Consider the following 14,738-nt stretch of genomic DNA (forward strand, 5'->3'; position numbering starts at 1 on the left):
GAAGTAGATAGTCCCATAAGCCATAAGTAACGCGTTGAAGGGTGTTTTTTTAGCCTTCACTACCTAAATGTCAGATAGATAATGGGTTTAGATAGCCTAATGGGGTTGCTCTTAGAATATTTATATGCTCTCTCATCTATGTCTAATAGTCCTAAATTTTTGAAGGCCAATCTTAGTGGGAGGTTTCACTTATTAGTATCCAAGACGTGACACCCATCATAAAACAGGGTGACATGGGGTCTATCAGTGCACAGTTTTGTTGCATAGCTTCACAGGGATTTTTTAGCCGTTCGTGGGTCCCATCGTTTCTTCCCCAAGCTCACATCACAGTCGTTACTCGTGCCACGTCCCTTAGAGCTCGTACCATGCCCTGCCCGCGCCTAGCGGGGGAGGAGAGCTCTGCTCGTGGCGGAGGAGCTCCGCCCGTGCTCGGTGGCCTCGGCTCGCGGCGGAGAAGCATCAACCACGCCGCGTTTCCTCACTCGCGGCGGAGAAGCTCCACTTGTGCCGTCTGCTTCGTTCGGCTCGCAGGGGAGGAGCCCTGCCTGCGCCTGATGGCCTCGGCTCACGTGGAGGAGCCCCGATCGTGCCTTGCTTCCTCGCCGGTGCCTGGACGAAACGCCCAAACGTCCTCAATGGTGGTTTCGTCTGGTTTCCAATGTTTTGAAAATGATACTCACTCGTTTCATCCCCATGCATGAAATGTTTCTCTTCTCTCTCTTTCTCAATACATGCAAAAACTCTATTTCGGTTGATGTGGCACCCTATTTAATGTGCATAAAAAATCCATAAAACATACATTAAGACAGGCCTAAGGCCATCCAATGGTCAGGAAAGATCAGGGCACATCGTTACTAGCGTCACACAATTGTTTTCTATGTACTACTAGACTGTACACGCGTGTTTAGATTAACCTAGAGCTAGGGTTAGTACCACACACAAAAATGTCTATAAATATCTTGGCGTGCTAGCAAGCTAACAGCGCACACACAGACACACACTGAATCACACGACAGGATGGTGTTCTCGGTGTTGCTTGCTGCTTACGCACTGGCATTGCTGGCGTTCACCATCGCCACTCTGCATGGATCCATGCAGAGGCGGAAGCCTATTTCCAGCAGCGCCGCCGCCGCTGCTCCCAGCAGACCGCCGCCTCCTGGCCCCGCCGGCCACCCACTCCTCGGCAGCCTACTCTACGTCATCGGCCCTCTCCGCCACAACCCTCACCGGAGCCTCGTCGCCCTCGCCGAAGCCTACGGGCCCATCGTGTACCTCCGGCTCGGCCTGACCCGCGCCATGGCCGTGATCTCCTCCGCCGCCATCGCGCACGAAGCCCTCGCGAAGAACGACGCGGCGCTCGCGGCCCGCCTCGTCCCGGACAACGTGCGCGCGCTGTCGTACGGCGCCACGTCCATGGTCTTCCTCCCGAGCTCCGACCAGCTGTGGCGGCAGCTCCGCGTCCTGATCGGCGCCGGCTTCTCCTCCAGCCACGGCCTCGAGGCCATCCGCCCCGTCCTGGACCGCCGCGCCCAACAGCTCGCCGAGCACGTGAGGGCGTGCTCCGGCTCCGGTGCCGGCACGCCGGTGAACATCCGGGAGGCCGTGAACGGCACGGTGCTCAACGTCGTGTCGAACGTCCTCTTCTCCGAGGACGTCGTGGACCTGCGTGATGACCAGAAGCAGGCACAGTCGTTCAAGAGCCTCGTCGTGCCCGTGCTCGAGGAATGGTCCAAGCCCAGCGTCTCCGACGCCTTCCCTTTCCTGGCGCCGCTGGAACACCTCCTCGGCTCGCGCCGCCGCATCTCCACGCACCTAGCCAAGCTGTTCAGGTTCTTTGATGAAGTGATCATTGAGAAACGGTTAGCTTCCGGCAAGAAGCACAATGACATCTTGGATATCCTCCTCTCCAAGATGGCCATGTCCAAGCTCACGCGCCAACAGATCACTACATTTCTAACAGTACGTATGCACACTTTGACTCTCCAAAATTTTTGGAATGTCTTATAATTTGGAATGGAGAAAGTATAAACTTTGCACGATCCCTGCATCATGGGTGTATAGGATATGTTCATCGCGGCGAGTGACACGAGCACGGTGACGGTGCAATGGGCGATGGCGGAGCTGCTTCACCACCCAGACAAGATGGCGAAGGTGAAGGCTGAGCTTGCTGAGCAACTAGGGTTTAAAGGTTTCGTCACGGAGAGCGACCTCAGCAAGCTGCCGTACCTCCATGCCGTGGTGAAGGAGACACTTCGTCTCCACCCAGCAGTGCCTCTGATACCGCGTGAGGTGGTTGCAGACGACGGCGTGTTTCTAGGTGGATTCCATGTGCCGAAAGGGACGGGCATCGTCGTCAACCTGTGGGCGATTGGAAGGGACGAGAACGCCTGGCCTCGTCCCCAGGAGTTCATCCCGGAGAGGTTCTTGGCTGCTGGCCAGGAGGTGCACTCGTCAATGGTGAAAGAGGCGTATCGGCCGTTTGGTGCCGGGCGAAGGGTGTGCCCTGGAATGGAGTACACCGCCAGGTCTGTGCCGTTGCTGTTGGCATCGATTCTGCACAGAAATGAGTGGAGACTACCTGCTGATGGTGATGGGGTTGGATTGGAGGGCATGGACCTCAGGGACCGCTATGGCACCGTGCTGAATCCCGCGACCCCCTTGCATGCTGTGCTGGTGTCTACCGTGTGATGTGTTGGTCTACATGTAACACATCGTAAGGGGGAAAAATAAAGTGGGAACAAGTATGTATGTCTATATATGTTTTGTACCACAGGCAAATAATAGATGTATATCACGCGTAGGATCCAGGAGGCTAGCACACAAGACGACACATATTAATACTTGTTTATTTAGGTAGATAATATGTGTCCTATATAATCCAGTGTATGATGATGCTTGTATTGCTTATGTGGTGTACTGGTTAGGGAGGGTGTGATTGTGTTGTCCCTTCTTATATAGTTAAGAGGGATAGTGTTATAGATGAAGTCCCTTCTTTATCGCTTTACAGGTTACTTTTGTAATTGGTTATAGTATAATCTCAATCTAGTCGATTTCAAGGAGTCATGATTAGTCAATTTCATCTATATCTATCTATTCCTCGTCCACCAACTAGATGATATGCTATCAGGTGAGATTTGTCCTCATCCAGTTGACCCCGCTACCCTAGTCCTAGGATGCCGGTTATGGCCTCGGTGAGGGTACCCATGGCCCACGTGTACTTGTCAGTGTTGGTATTTCTTATGCTCGAGCAAATTAATTCTATAAACATATGTAAATATATTGTACCATTAACACACTTTTACTAAATTTTATTTTTTGCACCCCATGCATGTATGGATGTAAAAAGATCTTTGTGGTACCTATAACACATTTTTTATTTATTTCCCACTCACCTATGTTGCCTATGCATGCAATGCATGCAAAACAAATATATTGTCACTATCAAGATAAAAAAATATCGTCCAAACTAGTCATGGTGATTATTGACTACATGGGTTCTAGGTATTCACACTGAATGTAAAGTTGATATATAGGTATAGATTTATTTTTTTCAACATCTTATTTAATTTGGTCATCATTAAAGTCTTTTTATTTGTTCTATACGATTCCATAAATTAAAAAAAAAACCTTGTTTTTCTAAAACCCACAAAGCCCTCCTCTGCTCTCCCTCCCTCTCTCACTTTCCCCAACCCCGCTCCAGATCGAGCACCGATCTAGGGTTCCACCTCGTCTTCCGCTCGCCGGCGAAGAACCAGCCGTTCGGGACCCAGACGCAGCCAAGGGGAGATGAAGCTCGCGGGGCTCAAGTCTGTGGACGGCGCCCACGAGGAGTCCATCTGGGCGGCGGCCTGGGCGCCCGCCGCCGACCACCGCCCCACGGCGGTGCTCCTCACCGGGGCGCTCGACGAGACCGTCCGCGCTTGGCTCCCCGACGACCTCGCCGCCTTGGGATCCCCCGCGCGCGGCCACGCGCTCGGAGTCGTCTCCCTCGCCGCCCACCCCGCCGGCGCGCTCGCCGCCGCCGTGTCGCTCGACAGCTTCATCCGCGTCTTCGATGTCGACACGGGGGCGTCCGTCGCCACGCTGGAGGCGCCGCCGTCTGAGGTCTGGGGCGTCCAGTTCCACCCCATGGTGAGCGCGTGGCTGGTTCCCCTCTAGTTGGGACTCTGTTTTTTTTTAAAGGCAAAAATGGTTGCTTTGTTGCGATTTCTGCTCGAATTTAGGTTGAAATCCATAGGAGAATGAGCCAAATGTGCGGGATTTTATTAGATGTGCGGTGATTCTAGTAATTCCTGGGCAGAGTGCTGCAAAAGTGTTGTCCTGGGTTGGATTTTGTGGGTTCTATAGTTATTGTTAAGTGTGGTAGCTCAAATTGATAATGATTGGAGTATTCCTTAGATGGCCTGGTTCATTGTAGATTTCAGGGTTGAATCCCATCATAAAAATGTGGCCTTGAATACATGACTGCCACTAGTAGTGTTTTGTACAGTTAAGGAAAAACAAAATTCTACATATGAATAAGCTCCCTTTAATTTAGTACAATCGCAGGGCAGTAAAAGTGCTGTCCTGTTTTGGATTTCTTGAGTTTGCAATTTTACTTATTGTGAAAAACTGAAAATTTAACAGAGTATTCCTCAGATTGCTTGTATTTTGTTGTATTCAGTTTAAAATGCTAATTCTAGCCTTGGAAGTAAGAAAATTAAGATCTTGCACACTGAAAATAAATGGTCGTTTTCAAGCTTCCCCAACTGTCATTCATGTATTTTTTAGGTGAGGCCTGTGGTTGGTACATAGGGAAGGCAAGTATGTCCTGTTACTTGTTTCTTGCTTTGTTGTTGCCACCAAATCAAGACACTTCTAGCCCTTCACTTGTTTGTTGCCAGTATTTGGTCTGCATTTATTGACATCCCCCTTTTTAGTGTTTTTGCAATCACTTGCTTGTACTGTTGATTCTACATTCCTGTTACATAGCTAAAAAGTGGTCCTTACTGAAAATAATATGCAATTGTCAACTTATATGCATTGATGCAAGGTTTGTGTAGACATCTTTGCGACAGATTATGTGCTTAGATTTCTATGGTCGTGCTGCATCAGGTTCCATTATATATCTGTTTGATAAACCAGTTTGAACTATTTCACATGCTGTCAGTACATTCAGTTGGTAAAAGCTTCAATGTTATCGGGTTGGATTTGATTTGGGAGTTCATTTTGCCTGTGGACTGTTTCAAAGCCCTTACTATATTTAATTAGGGCCTGTTTGGATCCAAGGGCTTATTACTAGCTCTAAAAAATAGCCCAAATTTGCTCTAGTGCATCCAAACAGGAGGGCTAATAGGTGGGCTAATTTTTTAGACAAGTCTTCAACTAATTGTTAGCCAACTAGCCAGCCAAGCTAATTTGGGCTAAATTTTAGCACAACTAGTAACTAGCCATGTGTATCCAAACATGCCCTTAATCTAGTTTTTTGAATACTTCTAATTTGTATTTGTGTTGAAATGTATTGAATTTTCCCCACATTTGGACAGTGTTATACCACTTCAAACAATTGATTTGGAGAAGTAGGAGTAGTAAAGCTGATGTCATTTGAGTTCGATATTATCTTGATGTGATTCAGCTTGCTACACTATAGAAGTATAAATCATTCTGGGATCATGTGCCAGCTTATCCTGAACCTTGTTCAAACATGAAATTAATTTCCCTGCACATGGTTGCCACAAATGCATATTGATAGACATGTTTATGATGTAGAATTTGATGTATACACAGTGGATGTGTGTTAGTGGCTGTTCATTCAGTTCTTTTCTCCTGAAATGCCTCACCTGCCACTGTTTGATAATATTAGTTTGGATATTCTGTTTTGGCTAAAACTTAGACAGCTGATTGGCATATTCTGTTGTACTTGATTCCAGGTAATAAAAGATGATGGCAAATCATGACTATGCTTCTATCCTGTTACATCTGATTTGTCAAATTGGCTGTTCTCTCTTCAGTTTGGTTATTGACAGGTTGGGGTACACCATATTCTTTTCTTTTCAGGGTAATGCTCTAGCTGCAGCTGGTGGTGGCAGTGGATCAGTGAAGCTCTGGGACACAGAGAGGTGGCAGCCAATTACCAGCCTGACTGTCCCACGTCCAGAGGGAGCTCGCCCTGACAGGACAGGCAGTGGCAAGTTTGTCCTTTCAGTTGCCTGGAGTCCTGATGGGAAGCTCTTAGCATGTGGGTCCATGGACGGCACCATTGCCATCTACGACGCTGTCCGCATGAAGTTCCTTCACCACCTCGAGGGCCACCACATGCCGGTGCGGTCCATGGTGTTCTCCCCAGTGGATCCCCACGTGCTCTTCACGGCCTGCGATGACTGCCACATCCACATCTACGACGCCAAGGAGAAGAGCCTCATCGGTGCCATGTCAGGCCACGCGAGCTGGGTGCTGAGCATCGACGTGAGCCCCGATGGCTTGGCGGTGGCTACGGGATCCAGTGACCGCACAGTCCGGCTCTGGGACATCAACATGAGGACCTCGGTGCAGACCATGAGCAACCATTCTGACCAGGTCTGGGCTGTGGCCTTCCGGCCGCCAGGTGGGGCGGGAATCCGGGCTGGGCGCCTAGCTAGCGCGTCGGATGACAAGAGCATCTCCCTGTATGATTACTCATAGGTTTTCTTTACCATTGCAACGCCTTTGTGGTACTCTGTTTCCAACCAGAGATTCGAATTTGGCCATGATGGTTGGAAGAATTGTTGTAGCGTACTGATTGAGGTGCTAATTGCAAGCGAAGCTAATGTGTTCCGTGTTTGACGTAATTGTCCTGGGGTTGTTGAGTTGCATGCTTGTCTCGAATTTTTTTTACAGGTGATCCATTTTCGTGGTTCTTGTCTGAAGGGTGATTAAGATGAGACTCTATATATTTGCCACGGTTATGTACTTCTGTGTATTTGCACTGAGTTTCTTGCTAAGTACATCTGGAATGCGGTTTTCCTACCATCCCCAGGTGTTTATCTCGACAAACGATTACTAGTTGTTGTCAAAGAAAAAAAAAACCCCCACTATTCTAGTCCCTTATTGTGTTACCTAAAAGTAACAGGCTAAAAAAACATTAATCCCTCATATGATGTATTTCCTAACAATAATTTAATTCCCGTCATTATCTTTTTTTAGCAGAATTCCCGTTATTATCTAAAATAAATTTTATTTAATTCCACGTTTGCGCAAAGGAGGCCTCCGATCGGCCCGCAATCAGATCAGTTTCCATCCGGCCCGTATGAGCTTCTGGAGGCCCAGAACACGATTATCTGCCCCAGTTTGGCCGGTTGAATCAAACAACATTGTTTTGTCCAAACTTTGGCACTGCCCTATTTGGTTATGGCCAAATTTTAGGCCTTGTTTAGTTCACCCAAAAACCAAATTTTTTTCAAGATTTACCGTCATATCAAATCTTTTACGGCATATGCATGGAACATTAAATATAGACAAAAATAAAAACTAATTACATAGTTTGCCTATAAATTATTAGATGAATCTTTTGAACCTAGTTAGTACATGATTGGACAATATTTGTCAAATAAAAACGAAAATGCTACAGTATTGAAATTCAAATTTTTTTCAGAAATAAACAATGCCTTGGTATCGTAGTCTATGACCCGCAAGATTCGATGTGATGGAGAATCTTGAAATTTTTTTGGTTTTTAAGGTGTACTAAATAAGGCCTAACTTCTTCTATAACAATCCTAAAATTTGTTTAAGGACGGAGGGAGTAAGTGACGATCAAACATGTTCTAAAAAAACCAATCGGAAAACGAGAGTCCAACTTCACACAACAAATAATCCGAGTCTGACTCGGACCATAATTCACCCAGTATATAGGATTTGTAATAACAACATGATCTGGCCTTCTCCCCGTTCCGTCTGCTTCGACTCGGTGCAAAGAGCGCAGCGTCCCGGAGGCGAAGGATAGGCCACCGCCGCAGGACAGGAAGGACCTCGATCGCCCCCGTCCTCGCCGGCGGGAGAGCATCAGTTTCCCCGCCAGAGGAGCTCACGCCGCTGCCATACTGACGACGACGGAGAAGGTGATGGTGCCAAAACCCTAACCCCAACCGAGCTTTATTTTTCCCCCCCATTGATTGATTGATTGATCTAGATTTATTGATTGTTCTGATCAAGCTGAAAGCTTATGCGGATGGAATTCTACGGATTGGACTTACATAAATGTTAATTAGGCTCAAAACTTGGATTCAATTTCCTCCAGCCAGCCTGAAAATTTCGAGCCCACATCTATTTCTGCCGAGAACGAAGAAGAGTTGAAATTGAATCGAATTTTAAAACCTTCTGAATCGAATTTTAAAACCTTCGGATGTCACTAACAAGCAAAGCACCCACCTTTTTTTTCAGGGTCATGAAGGTGCTGCAGCCTGGAGAAGCTGAGTGCCTTCCTCCCGTGCCGCGATCAAGTTGCAGTTCCCATCTGTGGTCAAGCTTGAGCACAGGCTTAGAAAATTCCACACCTCTCCCTCCCCGAGTTCGCGACCTCCTAATAAGGCCGAGCACCAGCTCAGATACAGAGTCAGGAGATCCTGGATGCCTCTCGTTCCAACACCGCTGCATTGTCAACCTGGCTAAAACTTACCTCCCTGTTCCGCCTCCGCCGCCGCCTGCTCGGTAAGACAACAATCCATCTTAATTTATAGTGTAATCCTCATCCGGATCACACATTTATTTGTGGTTGGTGTGAGTATATTGACATAATTTGTCGGCTTTGGGACTTGTGAAGTGAGTTAACTAATTCGTTAGTGTCCTTTGCGTTGGGCACTGCCTGCCATTAGTCTGTGCCCTTGTGCTACAGTTAGTTATCTCATTTCTACTTTAATTTGTGCGCCATGAATGTAGTCTTAATTCCACTTGAAATACCCAACTTTTGGGACATATATACATGATGGTTTAGTTAGTTAACCTAATGTACCTTTGACTATCAAATCTTAAGATATTTAGACTAAACATAAGAATTCTTATTTCTTCTCAGGGCAAATTTTATAAAATACCAGGTACTTTGTCATTAGCAGAAATACGCCCCACTCTCTTTGCAAACTGTCACTCGCTGTCTATTACTGGGTATTGTTTGGATTTAATGTTATGCTATCTGTCATCACCAATTGAACACATCGGCATTAGCATGGGAAACTAATGAGCTGGGAAACTGTCAATTATAGTGCCTGTGTGCGATGGCAAGGCAGAAAGTAGTAATGATTTGGGCCATGGAAAGAGAGTTACTGATGATTTGTGCAATGGATTGACGTCATAATGGTTATGTTTTGTAATTCTGTATGTCAGTATGTGTTTATCTCGTCATGCACTCATAATAGGATGTAGTTGATCATCGTACTCCATCTGTTTTTTATCAAGTGTCACATTTGGTTTGTCTTAAGTCAAACCTGTGTATCTTTGAACATCGATTTCAAAATTATATATTTTCATGTCATAAGATCTATATATTTAGATTTATTATGAGAAATACTATCATAATATGTAATTCATGTATTTTGAAGGATTTTTTAAAATGGTTGGTCAAAGATTGCAATGTTTGACTTAGGACAAACCAAATGTGATGCTTAATAAAAAATAGAGGGAGTATCAATTCAGGACGCAAAATTGTCATATTACCATGAACATCTGTAGCTGAGCCCCTCCTAATCCACTTTGGAAGCACCCTATTTGCATCTGGCATTTATTTACATGTGAGTGGATAACTGATGTACCCACTTCAGCAGAGATCCCTCTAATCTCATTTGTTAAGATAACGACAACTGTTAAAACTGCTCTACTCTGTACTCTTCTGATCAAATGAATTTTGCAAAGTACCAGTTTTTCTTTAAGCTTATGCATCAGTGCCACTAATGCCATAAATAGTACCAAGTAAACAAGGCACAATGTTTGCGCCATGGGTACCATATATATACATTCTACAGCATGTTTTCTATCATTTCATTACTGTGGATGGGAAAGTTATATATTTTCATATTTCTCTGACAAAAAAATATTTACTTGCATGTTGATATATATACTAGTTCATTAACCCTTATTTAATGTATATCTGTCTATTTGTTTGTGTTTCAATTTGACATTGTTGTTGGTGCAGGAAAATCAATCCTCACAAAAAATATCAGTACCTTCTCACTGCACGTCCAGATATTGTTCTCGAGAAATCAAAGAGATTAGGAAAGGATGCCTTGGCACATTACAACAGAAGGAAAAAGGTGTGCTGCTCATTCTATTCACTTTTTTCAAGAGAAAGAACATATGAGTATTATCTATATTGATTTGGTAATTTGTGATTCATTATCTGCTTAAAAATTTCTTGTGCCCAGATCAAGTTTGAGATGTTGGATGTCATGCCTGTGGTCCAGATGCCCGAGTCAGGTCGTTTGTATACACATATTAACTTCACAGCAAGGTCCAGCAAGGAGGGTTCGAAGGAACAGCTTTTCTTTGCTGAGCTTTACAACTGTAGCAAAAGGAGGGATCCAAGTGGCTTCCTTGTGACTTGTTGTGAACCACTGGGTTCTGATGCTACTGGTGAGTTTTTTCTTATTTCTTACTTTGCTGCTTATATTTAGTTCAACAGTTTTCTGTGTAAACTAGAAAGTGTTTCCTCTAGAGCCTTAATTAATAGGCAGCTTCAGTAACTTGATATAAACTAAACTTAGATGCGAATATGCAATCTGTATTGTTTTATGGAAGATAGGGGTATAGTAGTGAATTCTTAGCAGTTAGGACGTGCAGTTTTTTGATTGATCTGTACATGTCCTTGATTCTGATATTGGCAGGTTATCTGTCTTACGTAATATATGGCCTTTTAGATTGATATGCTAACTTACAGAAAAAAGGATTAGCGCGGTTGGGTGCGTGTGGATCTTAGACATGAAGTGGCTAGAATTCTGAGAAGAGATGAACTGCTAAATTCATAATGTGTCATGTTGTGGTACTGAACTCTTGGACCAACATAACAAAATTGAGATCACAATCAACATATGCATGGTTTTCATGTGTCGTAACATATATCTCAGCAGGTCAGTGTACGTTCTGAATAGGAGGTGTTTGTTTTCGTTTGTTTGTAGTTGGACACAAAGGATTTCAGCTTGATGGTTCCACGGTGGTGAGGAAGAACACTGACTTCGCACGCTGCTTTGCATGCGGTCCAAGGATGCTGCATCCCAGGGGTGACAAGTACATTGCTGGGCACTGCAACGTTGCTCACATTTACACCAATACATGCTAAAGAGACGTTGTATTTGTATATGCCCTTGTTTTGTCCTTGTACTGGGTGATACTGACCACTGTTTGGGTACTGGTGAAGCAACAATTTTTGTCCCTACCGAATTTGCATGCTATCTGTATGCATGCATTTCCCGTCCTCTTTGTGTATTTCCCAATACTATTTATTTAAGATGGTGAAACAGCATGCTGGTGGACCTAGGATTTGATAAATACTAGAGCCAAATTCTTATTTTTGCGAGACCGCACTCACATACTCAATCCTAGGAATGCATGCACGTGCAACCGCAACCCCTATGAGCCTCTCCGAAGGAATTGAGCTAGACCGACAAATCTTAAAATTGATGAAGTCACCAAAAACGCCTTGCTCAATGGGCACGTTGCCTAACACTAAAAGATATAGCACCATGTCAATTCAAGGACTTAAACCTAAAGTGGACAAGTTTCACCACAAAGAACCTAACCTATACTCTGTTCACACTAAAGGCCAAATTCTAGCATGAAAAAGCTAAAAACTACACCATATTCTTCTCTATATAACATACTAGTATAATGTCCGTGCTAACGCTAGAAACATTTCACGGGTTCAATGCAAGAATAGATGGATCAATGTGTCCATCTCCCTCCCCTAATTCTTCAACTCTAGTAGCATTAGTTAACCTTGCTCAAGCAAAATCCACAATGATGATTTTTCTATCTACTCTTCCAATGCAAATACCCTGTGTACACTTGTAATACCCAACCTGCATGTACATAACACAAAAATGTCAAATGAATTAAACTCTATCTCAAACCCACATTAAACCCAAAGAAAATAAACCCACATGTCACAATTACTCACGTCATTTGGCACTTGAAGAACCCTCGACAAATGGAAGCCAGTCTCCATACTAGTGAGCTTTGGCCTCTGCATTGACCTCACCTCCCTACTACGTGCGACTAAAGGTTCACCCCAACGAGATATATATGCTACCAGGAAAGGGGTCAAGCTAGCCTGAAATAGCATATGCAGGTGGGTAGCAACACGCGGAGGAAAAAAAAGGAGAGAATCAGATGGTAGATGGGGGAGAAGAAGGGAATGGCGACTGGGGTTGGTGTGTAGGCTAGCACAATGCAAAGGATAATGATGATTCATCAAAAAAATGCAAAGGATAAAGGAAGGGCAATTTGGTCTTTTTGTGTGGTGTCTCCATGCTGGCAAGTCTAGTAACATCATAATATTTGGCAAGAAACAAAGAAACCTATGCTCCCACCGATGGAAAATATGTATGCGTTATTCTAATAAAAGCTTTTGAATGAGCAACGACTGTAAGAGGGGAAAACATTAAATATCTCAACTGATGCCCCTCTTGTTGGATTTTGGGTGGGACAAAAATTATTGTTTCATACGAACATAACATCAACTTATCAATTCAATGAAGTGGTAGTCAGGTACACAAATTTTAAGAAGTAGAACTCGGAGAAAACACAAATTTTTGGTGGCAATAAGAGAATCCATATAAATTATAACGGCATTCACAACATTTGTGTCGACTACATGGGTTCCGGGTATCCTCACCTTAAAGAAAATCACCCAAACATGAGGAGGTGGCTGAATCCAAGGATTCACTTTGTGTGATATGCTGATTACTAGTCAAATGTAAAATCCACCGACATTTTGCTTCTTTTCCCCCCTTTCCTCTAGTATCTTGCAAATCCTCTCAGGAAGTTGCTCCTATGTGGGCTTGACTATATATGTTTATAGGATTCTTGGGGTTGGTGTGGTTGCCCTTCCTACCAACTATGGTAACCATGCATCTTTCAATTTTGGGCAATCCTTAAAAAATTATTTATTCAAATCTGATCCCACAACTATAGGGATAATAGAACGCTTGGAATGTACAAGGATCAACACATGGAGAAACTAAAAAACCATCCTAGTTGGTTTCAGACTGTGTAGTCTGATTTCGGTAGTAGATTACCTCTGAAAAAGCAAAGAATGCCTCCTGGGAAGGAGCACGCCAAGGAGATGAACTCCACAAACATTGCCAAGGAGAGCTTGTAGAATAAATATAATGGGTTTGAAAAAAATCTCAGGTTTATAAAAGATAAAACTAGTATATTTTTATGCATTAGATTGTGTCATGGACCATCACTATATTTATAAGGTGGGCTGAATTTATCCCCTTTAGAGTCATTTACAAGTCAAGTTCCATATGGTTCTTCAAGTTACACTCATACTAGGCAAAACCAGTCAGACCGACTTGCCCATAAACAGAACATAAGGCCAATTTTAGCAGTGAACAAGAGGCCACACAGGAGATGAGGCTCCTTCCACAATGGTGCATCATTTGTCATGTTTGCGCGAGTTTAGTGTTGGCAATGGGTAAATCCCCATCGGGTATGAACTCCCCAGACCCATCCCCGTGACAACAATATGACACCACGGGTATCCCCATATACAGTGATGGGTGGGGGAATTTCCCCAGACCCATATCCGGGTGGGTAAATTAGACCCGGCGGGTCACCCATACCCGCCAAACATCAACAATTCACAAGCACCAGTCACATAGTAGCAATTCACAAGCATCGTCACATAGCCATTCACAAGCATCGTCACATAGCCACCTCACCATATACCTAGCAAATAGCAACATAATAATTTCTGCTACAACCACTAGTCACAACACCATAATAGTTCATTGTCCATACAAATCACGTAGTAGAGAATAGTACTTTGCTAGCACTACATAGGGTTTCAGTGTATGGACTGCCGGTGGACTGGTGGCTGGTGGGCTTCTTTAGTTTTGAGCTGGGTATTTTTCACCCATGGGTAAATGGGTATGGGGACTACTAGAACGTCACCATACCCGCGTACCCAATGGGTGAAGAGTTTGCTCCGTTTGTGTACCCATGGGTACTGGTTTCACTCCATATTGGTACCCTAATAGAGTAAATACCCATCGGGTCGCGGGTCATGGGCCCCCATTGACATCTTTACGCGAGTTGGAGGATAGTCGTCTAGGAGTGGCTTTGATCTCATGCTGCTGTGCTATTAGCTCGTGCCTGGCTTAAACACTACCACTACCGACTGATCTACTGCAGTAACATATAAGGAGACCTTGCGATCAGGGGTGACAAGCATCAATGACCGTAAACACGACTAATGACACAAAGGCGTGAATGCGACGGGAGGATAACCTATTCCCAATGCCTCTCACGCCCATCAATGTTGAGTTACTGTATATTCTAGAAAGAAAACTATACATCTGCAACTAGGTATCATCATCCACTTCAAGTTTCATATATATATCAGAGAGAGCTCCTGGAGCTCCAAATGTCCTTGCGAGTTCCGAAATTTTTGGTTATTTACTTGTGTTTATTATTCCTTGTCATATCAACTTCATTCAATACTTTTTTCTTCATTTTAATGAGCACATGGCTAGTAGTATATACTCTACCTGTATATTAACCCTTTTCTAAGTGTA

The 14,738-nt window shown here is 44.3% G+C and overlaps 3 protein-coding genes across 3 annotated transcripts; all 3 read left to right on the forward strand.

Annotated features, from left to right (window-relative positions):
- Positions 993-3,063, forward strand: LOC8082073 (cytochrome P450 76M5). The gene is made up of 2 exons (XM_002449896.2): positions 993-1,959; positions 2,062-3,063. The coding sequence occupies exons 1-2, from the start codon at positions 1,018-1,020 to the stop codon at positions 2,686-2,688; spliced, it is 1,569 nt and encodes a 522-aa protein (XP_002449941.1). The 5' UTR covers positions 993-1,017; the 3' UTR covers positions 2,689-3,063.
- LOC8070186 (WD repeat-containing protein VIP3) lies at positions 3,641-6,806 on the forward strand. Its single transcript, XM_002449897.2, has 2 exons — positions 3,641-4,131; positions 6,037-6,806. The coding sequence occupies exons 1-2, from the start codon at positions 3,787-3,789 to the stop codon at positions 6,658-6,660; spliced, it is 969 nt and encodes a 322-aa protein (XP_002449942.1). The 5' UTR covers positions 3,641-3,786; the 3' UTR covers positions 6,661-6,806.
- On the forward strand, positions 8,399-11,440 carry LOC8070187. Its single transcript, XM_021461908.1, has 4 exons — positions 8,399-8,661; positions 10,136-10,253; positions 10,365-10,572; positions 11,115-11,440. The coding sequence occupies exons 1-4, from the start codon at positions 8,399-8,401 to the stop codon at positions 11,273-11,275; spliced, it is 750 nt and encodes a 249-aa protein (XP_021317583.1). The 3' UTR covers positions 11,276-11,440.

The sequence above is a fragment of the Sorghum bicolor genome, chromosome 5 (genome assembly GCF_000003195.3).
Source record: "Sorghum bicolor cultivar BTx623 chromosome 5, Sorghum_bicolor_NCBIv3, whole genome shotgun sequence".
Classification (NCBI taxonomy): domain Eukaryota; kingdom Viridiplantae; phylum Streptophyta; class Magnoliopsida; order Poales; family Poaceae; genus Sorghum; species Sorghum bicolor.